Source organism: Pelecanus crispus, chromosome 6, assembly GCF_030463565.1.
Source record: "Pelecanus crispus isolate bPelCri1 chromosome 6, bPelCri1.pri, whole genome shotgun sequence".
In the NCBI taxonomy this organism is placed as follows: domain Eukaryota; kingdom Metazoa; phylum Chordata; class Aves; order Pelecaniformes; family Pelecanidae; genus Pelecanus; species Pelecanus crispus.
This window is the reverse complement of record NC_134648.1, coordinates 67,468,304-67,488,198: the sequence shown is the minus strand read 5'-3', so window position 1 is coordinate 67,488,198 and position 19,895 is coordinate 67,468,304. Positions and strand designations below refer to the sequence as shown.

Sequence of the window (19,895 nt, the reverse complement as noted above, 5' to 3'; positions counted from 1 at the left end):
CCTATCCTGGCACAAAGGAATACATAACTGTTTTGGGCTCCTCTTTGGACTACATTTGGTTTTAGCATAATTTAGATCAGTGTTTTCCCTCTTACCCCTGCCCTGAGCTCCTCCCCAAGTTGACTGTCATCACTGGTACCTTCCCCACACTTAAGATCTCTCCTCCCTTGTTCAGCCCAGCTACTGGGCCTTTCCCTGTCTCCTTCCTCTGATATCCCAGCACTGCTCTCTCTCTTCCTTCCAACTGCAGTCACAGGATTGAGGGAAAGGGGCGATAGGAAGTCTGTCTGCTCTCCCTTCCCCTCCACAGCTGCAGCATTAATGCAGTGTCTGCACCTGGTCTTCAGTGAGTAACAACATATTGCTCAGGGGAAAGAGAGAGTTGATGCTGGGGGATCTGAATTAGAGGATAAAAACTTAATTCCATTAATGCATGTTATGCTACTGATTAAAGTAGAGTTTTAATTCCATACTTAATGATTCCTGTTAATTCATCTTTGTGAAATTTCTCTGTGATTTGTTTTTCCTTCAGAAAATTACAAAATTACATGTGTCTGAATTCCTGTTAATATTTTATTCCTTTGACTCAAAGGTGGCCGAAAGAGCGCTGTATTATTGGAATAATGAATACATCATGAGTTTGATAGAGGAGAATTCAAATGTTATACTTCCCATCATGTTTTCCAGCCTTTATAGGATTTCTAAAGAACACTGGAATCCGTAAGTTTCTGTGCCATTGCACTTTATCTTACTATTTGACATACCACTGATAAACTTAGGGAATGTCTGCTGAAGAACATCTGAATGGGAGAGATCCACATTCAAAGCTGGCTTGAGCAGGTGCAATGCTGTTAATGCCAATATAAATTAGACTATACTTGAGCTTGCCTCAAAATGTTTTTAATTATCTGGTATATGTACAAAAATCAGTAGCTTATGGGATAAAAACAGACCTTCTCACAAGTTGGAAAAAAGAGAAATTAGATGTTACATTGTTATTGAAGAAAAAGTGTTGCTCATCAAGCATTTCTCCTACACAGCTTTTTATAAACTGGTTTAACGTCTTAAGCCTGGTCGTAAATTGTTTAGAGAATATCGCTCGACATTAATAAAGCTTTGTGGCTGTATCATGGCTGATACTGATACCTCTGGTAGACCTCTGGCACTGGCATTTTTCTAAACAGCTATGAAGCGTATAGACATCAGTATATTCTTAGGTTGGGTTGTTTTTCTAAATTTATTTAAATACAGCTGTTCTCCATTACACACAGTAGTAGAGCAGTTGCTTCATATTGATATCCTCTTAATTCAGCATTTTTATTTTTGAACTGAGTGACCTAGTAGAAAGTGTTTTAATGAAAAATACTATTACAGTTAGATGCCATGTATTCTATACTTCATTTGAAAAGTTTTTCTAAGTCAAGATGGTTACCATTTAGTAAACACATTATTTTTAATGAGCTGTGGTACTGTCCCAGTTGCTTTAAGACCTTACTGTAAAGTATTTGTAAAATATTTCTTCTTTTCAAACATTAGTCTTTTTGTTCTGTACCTAGCCAGGCCCTCAAGTTTGTGTGCTTACATGACAAATGTAATGCTACTGGAAAACTTCTGTAACTTATACTGGTCACAAAAAGACACTTTCCATGGCATAGTACTGCATTACCAATCTCCAAGCTGCCCGTGCTCCTGCCCAACCTTTAATACTATGCAGTGGGATGCTTCTGGTAATGAGAATATTCCAGTATCCAGTTCACAGAGTTCTCATATCTGCAGGAATTTTGTACCTTTGACGCACAAGCCAGGTTAAGATACATGTAAAATAAAGAAGGTATTTAAAGAATTTTTATGTTTATAAGAACATTTTTAAACATAGGCAACAAAAATGAAAGTTTATTGAAAGAGGTGGATGATAGACAGGGGTGCGTGGGAAATGACATGTGGTTTGTCCTCTGTATAGGTTAGCTCCAAAGGTTCCTGGCGCCTGTAATGTTGATTCACTGCCTCCTGGCCCAAGAGCTGCTTCTGAATGTGACAGCCATAGTAGTGGCTCAGGAACTGGGATCTCTTGATTGATAGTCTGTTCCAAATTATTTGAAAGTTTTTTTTTTTTTTTTTTTTAGATTTGTGTCATGGTTTAGCCCCAGCCAGCAACTAAGCACCACGCAGCCGCTTGCTCACTCCCCCTGCCCCAGTGGGATGGGGGAGAGAATCGGAGGAGTAAGAGTGAGAAACACTCCTGGGTTGAGATAAGAACAGTTTAATAATTGAAACAAAATAAAGTACAACAGTAGTAGTAATAATAACAATATAATAACAACAACAACAATAATAATAATATACAAAGCCAGCGATGCACAATGCAATTGCTCTCCACCTGCCAACCGATACCCAGCCAGTTCCCGAGCAGCAATCGCTGCCCCCGGGCCAACTCCCCCCAGCTTATATACTGAGCATGACATCCTATGGTATGGAATAGCCCTTTGGCCAGTTTGGGTCAGCTGTCCTGGCTGTGCCCCCTCCCAGCTTCTTGTGCGCCTGGCAGAGCATGGGAAGCTGAAAAGTCCTTGACTAGCATAAGCAGTACTTAGCAACAACTAAAACATCAGTGTGTTATCAGCATTCTTCTCCTACTAAATCCAAAACACAGCACTATGCCCGCTACTAGGAAGAAAATTAACTCTATACCAGCTGAAACCAGGACAATTTGTTTCTTTCCTTTCTCCCTTTTCAGTTGCTTTGTTGTTTCTTTATCTTGAACTCTGCCAGAAAGGGAGTTTGACCTCTAGATAATCAGACTATTGGCAGACCCGTCTTACTTTGGAAATTCTAGTATATTTTAGGTTAGTTACCCAGTCAGATGGTATAAAAGAGTAAACTGATTTTACCTTTTTTGAACATTTGTGGTACAGAATGCCTTTGAAGCCTTTTTGAAATTATTATTATACATAATTTCTTCCTGTATGAACAGATCATGCCTGTCATGTTTTATGCAATTGAACAACTTGAATTCAAATAAGCAGTGGTGTATTGGCTCTCGGGTAAGGTCAGGAACAGCAATAAGCAAAGTAGGCAGAGGTGAGAGAGATAGATTAAAAAAATACTTTTTTTTTAATATATCTATACACACACACAAAGTTTTACACAGATACTGCAGCACTCATCCGAAGGATTTGTGGGGTTTAAGAGTTTTTTGCTGTACCAAAGTGAAAATGAATATGAAATATATGAGTACAAGGAAATCACCCTTGAAATACAGCCTTGTATTTTGGATAGATGCACTGAATATTCAGCTTCATAGAAAAATCATGAGGAAATATGAATCGCTCCCATTTCATGTTTAAATTCTGTTCCTTCTGCCAGCATTGATGATTTGAATCCCTGGAGTTGCATTCGGAATTGCTCCACAGCATGAGGGAAGAGTCTGTAGTTAGATGTAATAGCTTTCTGTTGTTACCTGTTACCCTAGAGTTTTGGTTTTCTCCATTTAAGTAGTCAGTAGAGACATGAAAGCTGATTCTCAACTTTAAAGATGTTAATCAAAAGTAGTTTCACTGAAATCAAAGAATTTACATTATCATACTTGCAAGAGCAGAATTGGTCGCAGAAATGCCGGTAAGAGAAGACATTTTTATTTCACATTTGATTTTGCCTGAAACTAATAGACTCCTTTCTTTTTTCATGTTTCACAGGGCTATTGTGGCTTTAGTCTACAATGTGTTGAAGGCATTTATGGAAATGAACAGCACCATGTTTGACGAGCTGACAGCCACTTACAAGTCAGATCGTCAGCGGTAACTTTTTAAAGCTTTTTTTGTCAGCTGTGCATAAGGCCTGCTGCTTAGTTTTTCCCTTACCTCAGATGCAATTGCATAGTCTCGCACATAACAGACAAAATGCCTCATTTCCCCCCTTGCATGCTCTTAGCTTTCTCCTTGCAAGATGTAAGATAATATCATGTACAGGTTGTTCTTTACCCCTTATGCAATACAGTACCCATTGCGTTGCTTGGGAATCCGCATTTCTCATGGAATTCCTTTTGACTCCACATTCCAAAAGACTTAGATGTATCAAGATCTTCAATAATAAAAGAAAAACAAGGATTTAAAGGTAACACTTTGCTTAAAGACTTCAAAAAAAGTTCCACTGAGGTTTGGAAAGAGACATAAGGGAAAACCCTAAGGTCTGATTTTCCAAACTACTGTTCATAGGCTAGATGTGGTCTTAAAGCAAAGAGGCATCTCTCAACCCTTTCATTTCTTATTCAGAGGTCTTGCTGTATCTGAGTCTTTTAGCATGCAGGATCCATCAGATACACCACTCATACAATCCTTAGTTCTACCCTAATAAAATGCTTTTCGTCTTTTCTCCTGTTCTCCTTAGTCTTCATTTTCCGATTACAGTGCAGCATCTTTTCTCAAAAGTTTCAGTTTATCCAAAGTGTCAGGTGAAAAAAATGAGGAAACTTCAGGAACTCTGAACAATTTGCAACTTCATTTAAGTTACGTGTTTTCTGTGACTCAGGGTTCCCCCAAGCAAAGCAAAGGGTACTGTATTGTCGTCAGACCTTGTTAGGTTAGTATAGTCTCTGAAGTCTCTTGGACGCTATGTTTTTTGAATTGTGTGACTGGAGTCACACTGCCCTTCTGTTCTGCTTCCTCGCTGTAAAATACAAAGTTTTATACATAAAAAATATACACTTAACGGGTTAGTTCATTAATACAGTATTTTACTTTTAGAGGCTTGCATATATATTTGAGCTAAGACGCCAGATGAATTCTAGGTAGGTGTTGATAAGTAAGGCTCAATCTGCTAGTGCAGTTGAGACAACACTGTGCAGCTTTCTCGCAGAAAGGGCAGAGAATCTTAGGACTGCTCATCTAATCCAGCCATTTACTGAAGGAGCTTGGTGACTTAAACGAATTTGTGATTGCACTTTTCCCCCTTAAGATGAAAAACTCCGCTCTTACCAGGACCAGACATTGTAGTAGGATGTCCCGTGTCTGGATAATGAGTGAGGTTTATTGACTGAACTGCACAAAGAATTTTTCTTGGACCTAATGACATTGTATGTCCTCTCAGAGCTGGTGCTAACCATTTCACCATTTTTATTTACTACTTAGAATTTTAAAACATGTAAATACCTGAATGTATAAACTGGGATATTTACCTTAATGTTTACAGAAAATCTTTAGCATCTTAATAAAACGGCATTTCAAAAGGGTAGCTTTGATACCACTTAAAGCTTGAGGAGAAATACGTTCAATATTAATGACTATGATAGGTCAAATAGGTAAGTTGGATGAGGTGATCATCCTCTAACAGTCTTTAGGTAAGCAGGCATATATTTCATAATGATTAGAAGATAAGTATCGGTAAGTAGCCTGAAAATGTCAGGCTATTTCACTTATATTTAATTTTAAATACTTTCTAGTGACAGTGGACTCTTTCTTTCTTTTTTTTTTTTTCTTCTTTTTTTCTTTTTTCTTCCTTTTTTTTTTTCCTTTCCTGTTCAGGGATTTATCTGAAAGTTGTTTGTATTTTAGTATGTTTCAAAGACTCTTGGTATATTAAAATTTCAAATCAATGAGCCAGATGTTGGCATTTTGACTGAATCAAGATGTGTAGGAATGTTTCTAATCTGCTGAAATATTTTTCAAGAATTCTCTAATGTGACTGGCAGAGAATCTGTCTCTCTATAATTGTTAGATTTCCTTTTCATCTGAACCTACAAGGTGATTTAATAGAAACTGAAAGCATTTTGTACCTTGCAGTATCAAGGAGATTTAAAGTAAGCTATGGCAGAGAGAGGAAATTTAGAAAGCAAATAATGCAGGTAAAGCAAATGTTAGGTTAGCTGTTTAATTTTATCAAATCAGCCATTAAAGTCTGTTGTTAAAGCAAATGCTACATAGATCTTCTTGTAAATCTTGTAGGAATTTGGTAAGGAAAAAAAGTAAATCACTGAAAAAAAGACACATCTTGTAATTTGAACTTTCCCTTGGCTGGTGCCTAAGCTATGTGAAAGCCACCAGTCAATGCAAGCAAGAACAGTGATTCTAAAAGGATAAAGGAATGCTTGTTCTAGAAAGTGGCTGTTATTTATAAGATTAGAAAATACCTTGCTTAAATAAATAAACTTGAAAATAATTAAATGCAAGTTAGTCCTGAAATGTTAATTTTATAAGAATGATATATTTGTCCCATAATAAAAGTCCACTGCATTTTTTTCTTCTGTATTACAAATTAGTGTCTATGAACACTGTCACATTGTTCAGCTTACGTTGTATGTTCTTTTCCTACTGCTTTGTTTAGTGATATTTATGTAGGTAACAAAAATTTAAAAAGAAAAAAATATTTTCAAAAATTAAATGTGTGTTAGGAAAATTGCAGTTATGCTCAGCAAAATTAGTGCTGCTCATTAATGTCACCTACATATTTTTTAACATAAATATTGTACAGTCTTCTCCCCTGCTAACTCTTTGTTTTATCTCATCTGTCAGTGAGAAGAAGAAAGAGAAAGAGCGTGAAGAACTGTGGAAAAAACTGGAGGATTTGGAATTAAAGAGAGGTCTTAGACGTGATGGAATAATTCCAACTTAACAAAAAAACAAAACAGCATTATTAACCTGTGGAGTCACACATTTATGTAGTAGAAGATGGAGCAACAGTTTTCTGTATTGTGCAACTTTACAGTAGATTTCACATTTGTTTCATTATTACAACAGCACTGTATATACCTGTCTCTAAGTAAAGGAAAAAAATAAGGACTTTAATCCAAAGTTTGGACAGCAGATGGACTTCTCAGAACTTTGCAAACATAGTCATTGTTTTAACCCTTCTTTAAAACCAGTCTTCAAAGATCTGTTGATGAAAATTGCGATGTCAAATTCCATTGTCAGGACCTGTTCCTTATTTATCGTTAGCAGAGAGTGTAATACGACTTTCAAATGTGAACAATCTTAAAATTTAGCTTGTCTTTCTGCTAAACTGTTAAGTGTATTTATAGTAAAAGAGAAAAAAGGCTGTCATTTCCTTATGAGTTTGTGTAACATCCTCCTTCTCTGGATAACTTTACTGTAATTTGACTTTTTTTCCTTTTGCACATCTTCATAAGTTGAATGTCCATTCAGATCAGGGCCATGAAAAACATAGGTCCTGAATAAAAGTTCTGTTTACTGGTGTGAGCATTTTTTTAGTACCAGGCTGTCTCTGGTGCTTCCTTAATTTGAACGTTAGGAGTTAAAAAACAAGTAGGTGATAAACATAGTAGGAAAGGGAGCTTTGGATTCATGCACCTATTTATTGCAAATCCAAATTAGTGTCCACAATCCTTTAAAAACGGGCAGTAGTAACACCCTGGACTTCAGTACCTAACCAGTATTAGTGGTATGGCATTGGACACACATACTGGAGTTGTTTTAGAAATACTAATTGCTAAATTATTATGGTATGTTTTTATTGGACCATTTTGAAACAATAAAGACAAATGCTAAACAGTGCAAGCATGAAATTGATCTCCAGTGTCATGGATCTAATTGGAAATTGAGTTGAGATGGCAGTTTGGACTGTTTGGAGTTGTTGCCTTACTTTTTAATATGTATTTATGAAGTGTTCCGGCAAAAGAGGATGTAGCCTCTAAGAAACGTATTATAGTGGTTTTGTGGTTCTAGTACTATTACTCATCACAGTACCAGCCCTATGGTCTTAGCTGGAAAGGATTCTGGATAATATACTTCTGCATTCTCATCTGGATGCTCATTCCTAACTACTGTATTTGTTACCAAAAGTGGTTCTACAAATGCTACTGAAAAAAATTCTGGAAATCCTAATGTTCTGAGTATTAATAATAAAGTTTAAAATGCTTTTATATCAAAGGTGCATTGTGACCAAATTGTTTAAAACAAAAGAAAAAAAAATACAAAAACAAAGAAGAGGGCTGTATTATAAGTATACATTATTGGCTATCTGCTTTGTATTTGAAAGTGGAATCTTACATCTTTGGTAGGTAAAATGCTGATAAGACTTATGTACAGTATATATTTAGCTAATGCAGTTGCATTATTATATACCGAAAGGTATGTGTTTCAGGATTTTTCTCCAGGATGCTTTTGAACTGTTATAGACATATGACAACAGTGAATTGATAATCCTAAACCATCAATCCAGCAGTATTTACAGTATAAAACTGAATTGTTGTTCATGAGTCTTTGTGATAGTTGCAAACATGAATTTATGACCTGTTGCCATTGATAGAAATACAGTATAAATACAAGCTTGTATATTTTTCTTCCTACCATTTAAATATACAGTAGAATTTGAAGTTTTCATGTTTTCTGGCACGGAAAAGAGGTAAAAAAGAATTCCCTCCTAGACTACTGACTGTTTCAGGATTATCAGGTCACAGTTTGTACTCCTGGGTCTGCGCACACAAATGTTGTAAACGCAACGATTTTGTAAAAACTTGACACTGTTAATTCTGGGAAAAAAAAGCGGAACTAGTCATATGCAACACCAAACACAACATGGTTTAATGGGATTAATATGAGCTTCTTTTAAGAACACTGGCTGGGACGCAATGTAAAGCAGGCAGTTACTGTCATAGTTGAAACATTTTATTTTAAAGTGCTGAGCAAAGGTGCAAGCTGAAATACTGAAGATTAAATAAATTTATAACGAAACATGTCCCTTAGCCCATTGATTTTGACAGTCTTTTATTTCTGTTACCAAAAAAGATTTGCTAGTGTGATTTCTGTGTGAAATGATGATGCTTTACAAGAGGGTGGACTTAAACTCATGCTTAAAGACTATGTTCAATTGTGAAAAACTGAGATAGAATGGAGGCAAAAAGATTCATGTTTTCCACCTGGTGGAGTAAAACACAACAATGTGAAATTAGAAAAAGCACCTTGTCCTGTACTTAGAGTTTAGGTGAGTGTTGTTTGTTCATAACTATTTTTGGTTTTGACATGACTTTCTGGTATTGATCATACAAAACTGATGAGAACCTAATGGGTTGCAATATTTTGTTACCTCTGATGTTACCTCTGATGTGGGGATAGTGGGGAGTATCTAAAGTTTATAGATGATTTATCACTTCCGAGAAGGAATGTTTCGTTAAAGTGAATGAGACGATGTGATATTAGTCACTTGACTCTAAAAGGCTGATACGACACTAGGTTGCACTGTGTGATGTACGAGAAGAAGCACTTGCCACAATGATACGACCGTACCCCCGGGATCCACTGTTTGCTGCAATCCAGATGCGATGTCCTGCCGCTCTGCAGAGCTCCCATTGGTATCAGTTGGAGTTGTAGGCAAAGAAGAAGGCAGCGTATGGGCCCAAGTGTGATCAGTGCGTCTATTTAATTATGCTTTCATTTGCTTCTTGAGTTCCAGAAACTACCTTTATTTGTGTAAATGTTTTTATTAACTGCTTGTACAGCAGTTGTTGGGTGGTCGCTCGTGTCCTGTACCATATTGGTTTCAGGAGAAAGGATTGAATGCTCTCTGGTAACAGGAAAGAGCTGCGTTTTCAATACTAGGGCATTGCATCGGGTCATGGGGATATAATAACTGTAAAAGTAAAGTTCCTCTCATATACTTTAAATCGAGCACATATTGCTTTCTTCATTTTGCAAGTCTCCCTTATTGTTTTCCTTTCATTGCTTTTGAGTGGTTTTTGTCTCTCTTCCAAAGGTTGGAATGCTTTAAATAAAAGTATTCTAATGCCATTGGAGCGTTCACTAGCAGGGTTACAGCAAATTTAATCTTGGTTTTGTTAGCATAAATAAAAGGATATAATTTATTTTTTTTATCCTCTCCTATATTTGGAAAAATCGAGGGTGTTAGAGCCAAGAATTGCTTGAGTAAGAAATGCAGCAGCTGTACTTACATTATACGCGCGTAAGTGCAGCCTCAGGCTCTCTCACTCTATGGAAAGGAAAACGTATTAGGAGCTTAAAAAACCTCTTTATTGTTTTGTGAGGAGAGGGAAAGACTAGATTCTTCTCCCCCCAGGTAAAACTGAAATAATTTGCTTTTAGTTCTGTCTTGGAAAACTAAGATGGCCTTTTCTCTTAATTGTGTAACCATACCATCCCAAAGCAGTTGCCCTGAAATAAGACAAAAGTGACAATGTGCAAGATTGAAGAATGTTTTTATTTACATGTGGCTTTTTTATTTTGGCTCACCTGCTTCCCTCAGCAGCTCTGGAGTGAGCCGCGAATTAAGTTTTTCTAGTTGGTATGTGCAGCAGATTTTGTATAGCCCAGTTTTTCGTTTTGAAGTCTATGAAACAGTATCTTGAATCAGAATGGAACTAACTTTGATTGAAAACTGTTATCCAAGTGTTGCTTCCCATCCACAGAAGCATACACTTTTTATCATGACCTCTCTGAATACAAGTTTTTGTTATTTGGATCACTTACTGTAAATATGTTGTATTCATAACCTCATGTAATGATGAGGAGTTTTCAAATATAAATAGTACTGATACATTTCTTGTTGTTGTCCTATTTTTGATTGTAGTATAGCGAATGACCTGTCATGCTTTTTTGTTTCAAGGTTAGCATTAGATTCATAGATCTTAATATTTTAGCATTTCATTGTTTAAGCAGGAGAGGGCAGCAAAAGTTCATTTTTCCCCATAGGAATGCTCTGGTCCATTACTGTTTTTAAACTTAGATGCATCTAACTATCTGTGGGTAGGGGGGAAAAATGAAACATTTTTTATATCTATTAAAAGGTGCATATGAAAATATATAGACTGGTCCAACCAGACTCTGAAAATGTCTTCTACTCTACATCAAAGTAATAATAAAAGAAAAATACCTTCCACCTCTGGATAAAGTACAAGCAGGTCTTAAGCTCTTGGATTCAAATGTCATTCTTTGGAAATAATTTACTTTCTTAAAAATGGTATCAAAGAAACTCGAACTCAATGGTGCTCCCAGCTATAAATGTGTAATCTTCCTCCTTTGCACATGCTCAAGAGGCTCTGTACTGTGGGTGCATCTAAATAAAGAAGCAATGAAGTGTTTTCCAGGTGCTTGGCTTTTTTTTCCACCTCCTCCCGTCTAAACTTCATGTACCTTTTCAACAGCGGACTTCCAGTGATCTGATACCCATTCGCATGTATTAAATGTAAGGACACTTGTCTGAGGGAAAAAAAACCCGAACAACGAGGTGGTAATTTAAGTTTCTGCCAGAATTACCATAGTAAATGCTCAGTTTTCATTAAGGTTTGCTTTTTTTTTTTAAGGTCTTCTCATGATGATGAGCATCCTCGTACTGCACGCAGCCGTGCCTGTGAGGGAGGTAGAGCAGTGGATACAGAAAAGAGGCATTAGAGCCACACAATGTTCTTTATAAACCCTTTGAGCCTTACACTTCGCAGCTGGTGAAGGAACTTGTTCTTTTGTAGCATCGTTCTACTCTTTCAGTCCTCATGCTGCTCTGCCTTGCAGTTTGGAAGCAAAGAGAAAGGCTTAAGGCTGTTACGTACGTGGGAAACACCCTCTGGAGACAGCCATGGATAGAGCCTGCTAAGGGGCAATGCTGGTCAACAGCTTTAGCAGAAGCACAGTAGGTACGGATGCTGCAATAAAACTGGAGAGAAGATGTATTGAACATCTCATTTTAAAATATCAGTTTCTTATGTGAATTATTCCAGTAGCCTAATTCATAAAAATTCTTTCCGTTTTGATTTTTTCCAAATTAAATTTTCAGCAGTTGGATCTGGCGTGCCTTTGTCAGAAGAGCTCATTATCACAAATCTCTTTAAATACTTGTAAGGCAATCTTCAGATCACTTAACAGCCTCATGTCTCTTTACTTTCTTATTGCAAGGCAGATATTTTCCAAAGAAGTAAAAAAAAAAAAAACAAACCCAACAAAGAACGTGCAGTAAGTTGGCCTTCAGGGTAGGATTTGTCTTCAGTATTTGCAAGTTAGAAAACAACCTTTAAAGGATTGGAATTAAAAACTTAAATTTGTTTCCTGCTTTTGGTAATGATAATTGCTTTGCTAATTTTTCATCCTTGTCTTTCCTTCTCAGGAATGTTTTCGTCTCACATAATAGCAGAGCACCTAGTTTATCTTACATTAAATTTGGACCCCAGATCACAAGTCTGTGGCCTACAAAAGTAGTTTTGTGTGCAGGTAAAAACTGTTCCCAAGTCTGTATTCAATTATTGCTTCAATGTACAGTAAAGTAATAGCTTGGGTGTTAAACTAGAAACTGGTACAAGGTCTTACATTATGATTTCGGAGCTATCTATGGTTTTAAAGATTAAATGCTGAAGCCAAAGCCAATATCCTGAATTTGTTAGTAAATCCCTTGAAAGAAAGTGTACCAGCCCACTGTGAGTAGTGACTGCAGGCTTTTCTGGAAGTCTCCATCACATGAAAAACTGTCACATGGAAACTTTATCTTTTACTGTTTTTCTGTTGTTGTCATCGTGTCCCCCCCCCTTAGTTTTGTCTATTCAGTGCTCCCACCCCTGAAATCACTGAAGGTGTGAGAAGTTAGGGATCACTTGGGAAGGATGGAAAGCTTGCGGTACATTTAGAAACGTGTTTTGTATTGCTGGACAGTTGCTCATACCTCTGATACACACTTGAAAATGTCTGGAAACTTCTCTTGCATTATCCCTGAATCTGGGAAGGTCTTCCAAAAAGAGAATGAGAAAGGGATACTCTATACAGTTTCTGAATCTTGTTTTCAAAATTCTTACTTTGTCACCACCTGGGACAAGTTTTTGCCTGTGTACAAAGCCTCTGCACTTCACCGATGGAGAAAGCAGCAGTATTTAGAGAGCATCTGGCTAGTGGCGTGGTGCAGTGAGGACACGTATGCCAACCTGCCAGCCAAAGCAGAAGGAAGCTCAAGCAGAAGTGCCCTGACAGCCAAGGAAGGAAAGGCGTTGCGTTTGTAGACCTCCAGCAACAAAAGGCAGAGGTTACCTGCAAACCGCTTTCAAACTGAGCAAGCTTGGGTCAATTTTGAATCTTCACCTCCTGGTGAAGCAGATGTGGTTTAGCTCTATAAGCAAACTGATCAAACAGACCAGCTCAATTTTGGATATCTTTTAATACTAATTCTGCAACATGTCCTGAGTAGGACTACAGCCTATGCTCATCTGACATCCCTATGACGATGCGATGACTCCCTGCTTTTCTAGATGTTACTTGGGCTATGTAGATAACGTGCATAAGTGGAAAACCGCTGTATACTTAACCATCTCAAAGCAAGACGGGCATCTGCATTATACAGTCGCCCATTTTGGGCATCTTGGAGGCCGTAAGCTGACGTCTGCAGCTGACAGATCTCAGAGTAAACTGAAACTTGGCAAAACACACTCTTGATTTCTGGAGCAAGGGAATGTGCAATTCAGACAGTGCTAATTAGTTTATTAGTCCACAGACTATTTCACAAACACAAAGGGATCTTACCGCTGTTTGCTGCCCATGACGCTCATCAGACAGTAATTGCCGTGGCTAGTGATTATGCACTAGATTTCAAACGTCAATTCTGGCCAGACAAAAATTACTCTCAGGGATGCAAAGGAAAGAGTATTTCCCACTGTAGCGTGGTGCCCCACGCTGCCCCCCTTTCTCCTCATGCTGCCGAGTGATGCCAGCCTCCTGCAACAAGGCTCCGCAAGCACAAGCGTGAAGGCTTGCACTGGACTGAATTTAAGCAAAATTTGTTGTTCTATTCAACATTGTCATAAGGGGGACAGGACTGGTGATGATGGACCCGTGGGTATTTTAGCCTTACCCATGCAAATGCCTTTCCATGTGGTTAGCTAAAGAACTGGGAATTTTTTGAGAGATCTTGTGGAGCCTTGTTCTCACCAGACCTCGCAATGTAACTTTGCTTTAGCAGAAACTGTGTTGAAGCTTTCTCTCAGATGCAATTCTATTTCTAGAATGACCTTCAATCTATTAAATCCCCCTAAAATTTCCAATGTGAATCATTAAAAGACCCCTCCCCTGCTTCAAATCCCATTGCTATCTATTTAATTATTCAGAGTTTGTTGGTAAAGTACTTTGAAAATGTTGAAATCAATACCTTTGCTCCAGTATTTAGAAATGCTTTTGCAATAAATGCAACAGAACAGCTAAAGTTATAGCAGATAAGGGCTTTGATTTGGCACCCTAATGTAAGATCACCCTGGGAATAATATTTTTTTCTTCCCTTTTTCTTCCTCTGGCTGACCTATTTGTTTTCTTGTGCTGTACAGCTAATCCTGCTGATGGTAAATTCAGATATGTGCAACACAGAAGCCAAATGAGAGAAAAAAGGAGCTGCTTCAAGAGCTGTGCTTCCAGAGGTCTGTGTAAGTCCTCCCTGCAGCACAACCTTCAGCACTCTTCCCTCAAGCCCTCTGTGCATGGAAATCAATGTCCAGTTATCCCCCAAAGCTCCTAGAGGTGTAATGCCTTAATTTAGGGGTATCTCTGATCAATATGTGCAAAGATCAGATCCTCACAGGCTGTGTAAACCTTTTTGATTCTTCTTCTAATATGGTTTAGACAGGCCAAGCATACACAAGAATTCTTGCTGGTTTGTAGGTTTTTGCCAGAATTTGGGAGAGCAGAGGTGGCTGCTTGTCCCATGGCATTTTAGTCCATCGGCTTTCAACTTTTTTGACTTCTTTTTTCTCTGCATTTTCATCTGGTTTTATCGCAATGAGTGTGTGTTAGTAACTTGCCATGCAGTCCAAATGCACTTCAGTAACAAAGATCAGGCAGTTCCAGGAGAAGCACAACTACTGACGCCTGGCAGCCCGTGTCTCTCCTGTACGGCTTTGTAAGTACGGCTTGCAGGAGCCAAGTCCAAGGCGCTGACTCTTCTGACACATGGTTGAACTTAACTGGGACAGAAGCTGCGGAGAGGAGAGGAGAACTGCCAGCAGTCAGGTGCACGTGGCACGAAACCACAGAATTTATTTCCTTAGGAAACTTTACCATAAAGGGATATGAGGCTCCTTGCCTGGATCATGAGAAGTGCTATTCCAACAGCAGCCCCCTGGTTTATATCAAGTGCTTCAGACTTGACCAGACCAAGAAGGGGCCCTAGCACTCATGTGCAGGAGCACGCTGTCCTGCAGCAGGTATCAGGTATGTGTGGAGCCTCCCCTTTAGTTTAGGAACTCAGTGCCTAGGAAAAGAGGTTAGCTAAATTAGTTAGACTGTTAAGACACAGCCCCCTGCCCACCCCTTTTTTTTTTTTCCCTTCCCTTTTAATCAAGCATAATTTATATCCCTGGATCCTGCTTTTGGCTGGGATAGAGTTAATTTTCTTCTTTTCCACTGGGGGAGAGTGAGCAAGCGGCTGTGTGGTGCCTAGTTGCTGGCTGGGGTTAAACCACGACATCCCGCTAAATCCACCATCATTACACCGCTTTCTCTTTTCCTAGTCTAAATTACCAAAGCAGTTTCAAATAGTTGGCAACAAAATGTATGCAGTATATAACTTAATGGAACAATATCCAACCTATTACTGGGATTTGAAATCTAACAATTAAAAGTAAATGCCTGGATTCATTGTCTAGGAAAACAGAACCTATAAATAAGCAATTTCATGTCATGCCACTATTTTCTTTTGATCAGGCTTCAGTTAGTCACTGACGTAGGATATTCTGGTTTGGTTGCATCATTATTGTAGCAGGGAGTGTTAGCATGAAATCCAGATCCTGCAGTAATAAATAACAACTCAATTTCCAGTGCTTAAGCTGTCGTTTCTGCCTAAGCTTGATTTCATGGGATGACTGACCGACCAACCTTCGTTTATTATGGGAGGATAGTTGCAAGGAAGAACTGGGATAAGTGTTATATCTCAGTGCTTTATTGAACAGGACAGAAACAGAAAAATCAGATGAAAGGGGAGCATTCCCTTACAACAATCTTTTTCAGTAGCCAGGACGTGCAAAATACAGGTAAGGCTTAGGAGCGGTGATTTCAAGCTTGCCTGGAAATCCTAGCAGTCAGTGAAAATTGTGTGACCGTACTTCCATGCTGGCTTGTGTCCATCTGTGCTGCCTGACTTGGCAGTGGTTGAAGTCCCCAAAACACAGCTTTGAAATGTATTTTCCTTTACTGTAACCTTGAATTGTTTCCCGTGTGTTCGCATTCTGTCATTCCCATCCATTATCCTCATCAGTTTGTTCATGCTAATACATTTTCCAAGTAACGTCTTACCGTCTGGAAATATCTCTTTGCAGAATTGGGGTGGTTATCTTTTTTCCTGCAAAAAGCAGACCAGGCAGGTGAGAGGAGAAGGGTTTCTGACATCCCTGTGCCAGCGGGAGGGGAGTGTGAGCGATGCAGGGAGGACTTACCTGCTCTGTGCGGCTATGCTTCCTCCCTGCCCTGGGTCCTGCCGGGAGAGGGCCGTGGGGTAACCCGCACCCACTCCCCCTGGGCTCCCCAGTCCTTAGGTTTTCCATCTCACAACACGCTTCCCTGAGCGCCTCGGTGACCGGACACCTCCTGATCCCTCCTTGCCCCAACGTGGCATGTGCCCTCTCTCATTCCTTTTCTTCCTTGTATCAGAGACCATCTTTCATCCTGTCCTGAACTCTTCCCTCTCCCTCGAGAGGCAGCCCTTACTCCTTATTGCCAAATCCACTGCAGCCTCAAACTGCTTGCCTCTGACCTGCAGCTCGTGTAGGCTCCAGCTGGTTTGCTTGAGCCTGCTCCCCCTGCCCTGCAGAGCTCGTACCTTCATTACCCACCCTGCTGGGGGATCCCCCGGCAGCTTGTCCTGGTTTCGGCTGGGGTGATAGAGTTAATTTTCTTCCTAGTAGCTGCTATAGTGCTGTGTTTTGGATTTAGCATGATGCTAACGTGATAACACAGTGATGTTTTAGTTGTTGCTAAGCGGTGTTTATACTAAGTCAAGGACTTTTCAGCTTCCCATGCTCTGCCAGGTGCACAAGAAGCTGGGAGGGGGCACAGCCAGGACAGCTGACCCACACTGCCCAAAGGGCTATTCCATACCATATGGCGTCATGCCCAGTATATAAGCTGGGGGGACTTGGCCAGAAGGCAGCGATTGCTGCTCAGGGACTGGCTGGGTATCGGTCAGCGGGTGGTGAGCAATTGCATCACTTGGTTTTCCTGGGTTTTGTTCCTCTCCCTCTCTCGTTGTTTCCCTTTTCATTGCCATTATTTATTTATTTATTTATTTTTATTATTGTTATTGTTGTTATTGTTATTGTATTTTATGTTATTTCAATTATTAATTTTAATTATTAGTTTATATTTAATTATTAATTAATTATGTTATTTCAATTAATTATTAAACTGTTCTTTTCTCAACCCATGAGTTTTCTTACTTTTGTCCTTCCCATTCTTTCCCCCATCCCACCGGGGGATAGGGGGGAGGATGCGCAAGCGGCTGGGTGGTGCTCAGTTGCCAAGTGGGGTTAGACCATGACAGTCCTTTTTGGCGCCCAAAGTGGGGCTTGAAGCATTGAGATAATGGCAGATCTGACCAGAGCGTGTTAAAATAAATTTGTTATACGCATCAACCAGCTGGGTTAGCTCAGTTGGTTAGAACATGGTGCTAATAATGCCAAGTTCACAGGTTCAATCCCTGCTCACTGCAGGGGGGTTGGGCTCGATGATCTCTCAAGGTCCCTTCCAACCCAAAGCATTCTATGATTCTATGATTCATCATATTAGTTTAATAGTCACTGGTCACAACGTTGTTTTATTTGTTTGCATGGTTGTATTATGTAAATCCTCACTTGCAGTACTGTATTCCCTGGGGTGCTGTTTAGCACCTCTGGGAGATGGGTCAGGATTATCATTTTGCTGTACTGCGTAACATCGGCTGATGATACAATAATATTACTGGTCAAAAGACTACTTTGGTAGCTGTAGTTGGTATTGCTGTCATCTCCGTGCCTCGGGCGCCATCTCTCGAAAATAATTAATAATGACACTCTTCATCTTCTCTCCTCGGAGAACCAATCTATGGGGAAGAGAGGGCGGGATGCTTTCCCCCGTTCTTTCACCTTCCCTTTCTCCTTCAGGCTAGTAACACCAGCTCTCGAGAATTTTGAATATCCTTGGGATGTTCAAGCCAGCATGCTCCTATTGCTATGTCTCCTGAATGTGTTTCAGGTCTTCTTTAGGGTTAAACAACTATTTAAAAAAAACACCAGAGATCTGCCCCGAGGCTGGATGGTCATGGGTGGCACAACATGTGGGAGAATACGGGCAGGTACTTAGAGAACGTCTCACCTCCAGTGGTCTGGAACTTCACTCCCAAACAACTACAGGATCCTGATGAAGTGATAGAATGCTTGAGGGGGGAAAAAAAAAAAAAAAAGCCATCATTATTCCAAAGAGGCACAACTTACTGCACTGTGCTGGGCCTTGGCTAGTAGCTACCAAACACTGCTCCGTATTATACAGCATCCTCAGGGAGAGGGAAACCAAACCGACAGGCATTGCAGCTACTCCAGCTCCTGCGACCGGCACTGCAGCTGAACCAGGGAACCAAGCCATGCCGGTATCAGTTGCCCCTTTACACAAGAAGAAATATTGGAAGTGAAAGTCAGCTCATTTAGTAAGGGACAATGAAAAAGCAGGGCCATCACAAGAAGAGGAGGAGGAAGAGGGAGAACACATAAATGAGACGGAAACCACCTGATCCCTATCTCTGCATGAGCTGTGAGATATGTGAAAAGATTCCAGCCGTTGTCCAGGTGAGCACATTGTCACACAGCGGCTCTGATGCTGGGATAACAGGGCCAGTAGCCTGGAATTACAGGGAAGGGAATCCAAGCAGCTGGGATCCCTTTCTAGGGAAGGGGGCATTGACAAAGTGATTGGAAAAGGGGCACAAGTCCTCAGCCTCTGGAGGCAACTCCTGTCAGGCATGAAGGAAAGGTACCCCTTCAAGGAAGCTGTTATATGTCACCCAGGCAAGTGGACCACCATGGAGAGAGGTATCCAGTACCTGAGGGAATTAGCCATGCTGGAGGTGATTTGCGGTGACCTGGACAATGAACACGTTATCCAAAGATCCAGATGAAGTCCAGTGCACACGACCCATGTGGCGGAAGTTTGTATGGAGTGTACCATCATTGTATGCCAACTCATTGGCAGCACTGAACTGCAAAGATGAACAGGGACCAACGGTGGATGAATTGGCTGGCCAACTCTGGCAATATGAAGAAAGTCTCTCTTCTCCCTCCTCTCATCTGTGGAGAAACTGTCCCAGGAGGTCCAGCAACTCAAAGAGGATAGGTCCTGCTCCCCACCTGCACGGACCGGTACCTCAGCTATTAGGTTTCAACATTCTCCTGCTCAAGGGAGAGGATATAGAGAGTACACACCATGGGGCACCCTGTTTTTAGGTTTTACCTGAATGACCATGGAGAGGACATGAGGAAGAGGGATGGAAAAATCTACCTCGACCCTAGAGGCACGGGTATGTGAGTTGCAAGGAAAAACAATCACACAAGGTGGTTCTTCCAGGAAAATTGCTGCTCCAGTTTCCAGTGGGCAGTTCCCCAGACAGAGTAGAAGGGCTGATCTTACTCCTGATTTTAATGAAGGAACTCCTGACTTGTATTTACAAGAAGCAGGTAATGAATACTATGACCAGTATTAGAGGGGCCCTGCCTCCAGCCAGGTGGAGGAAAGGGACAACTGGGTTTACTGGACTCTGTGGGTTCGATGGCCTGGCACATCAGACCCACAGGAGTATAAGGCTCTAGTGGCACACCTAATGCCATCAAGCTATAGAGGGGCAGAACCCATCTGTATTTCTGGAGTGACAGGGGGATCCCAACAGCTAACTGCACTGGAGGCCAAAGTGAGCTTAACTGGGAATGAGGGGCAGAAGCACCCCATTGTGACTGGCCCAGA

General features: G+C 40.2%; 1 protein-coding gene across 4 annotated transcripts in view; it reads left to right on the top strand.

The window, feature by feature from the left end:
• The window catches only part of PPP2R5E (protein phosphatase 2 regulatory subunit B'epsilon), a 75,495-nt gene extending 67,835 nt beyond the window's left edge, over positions 1-7,660 (top strand). For 3 of the 4 annotated variants that reach the window (XM_075713214.1, XM_075713217.1, XM_075713213.1), the window contains 3 exons: positions 593-720; positions 3,693-3,794; positions 6,504-7,660. In XM_075713214.1, coding sequence (XP_075569329.1) covers positions 593-720; positions 3,693-3,794; positions 6,504-6,603 — 330 coding nt within the window. In that variant the 3' untranslated portion in view covers positions 6,604-7,660. The remainder of the gene's footprint in view (positions 1-592; positions 721-3,692; positions 3,795-6,503) is intronic. The other variant, XM_075713216.1, reaches the window with a different exon arrangement.
• Positions 7,661-19,895: the final 12,235 nt, after the last annotated feature.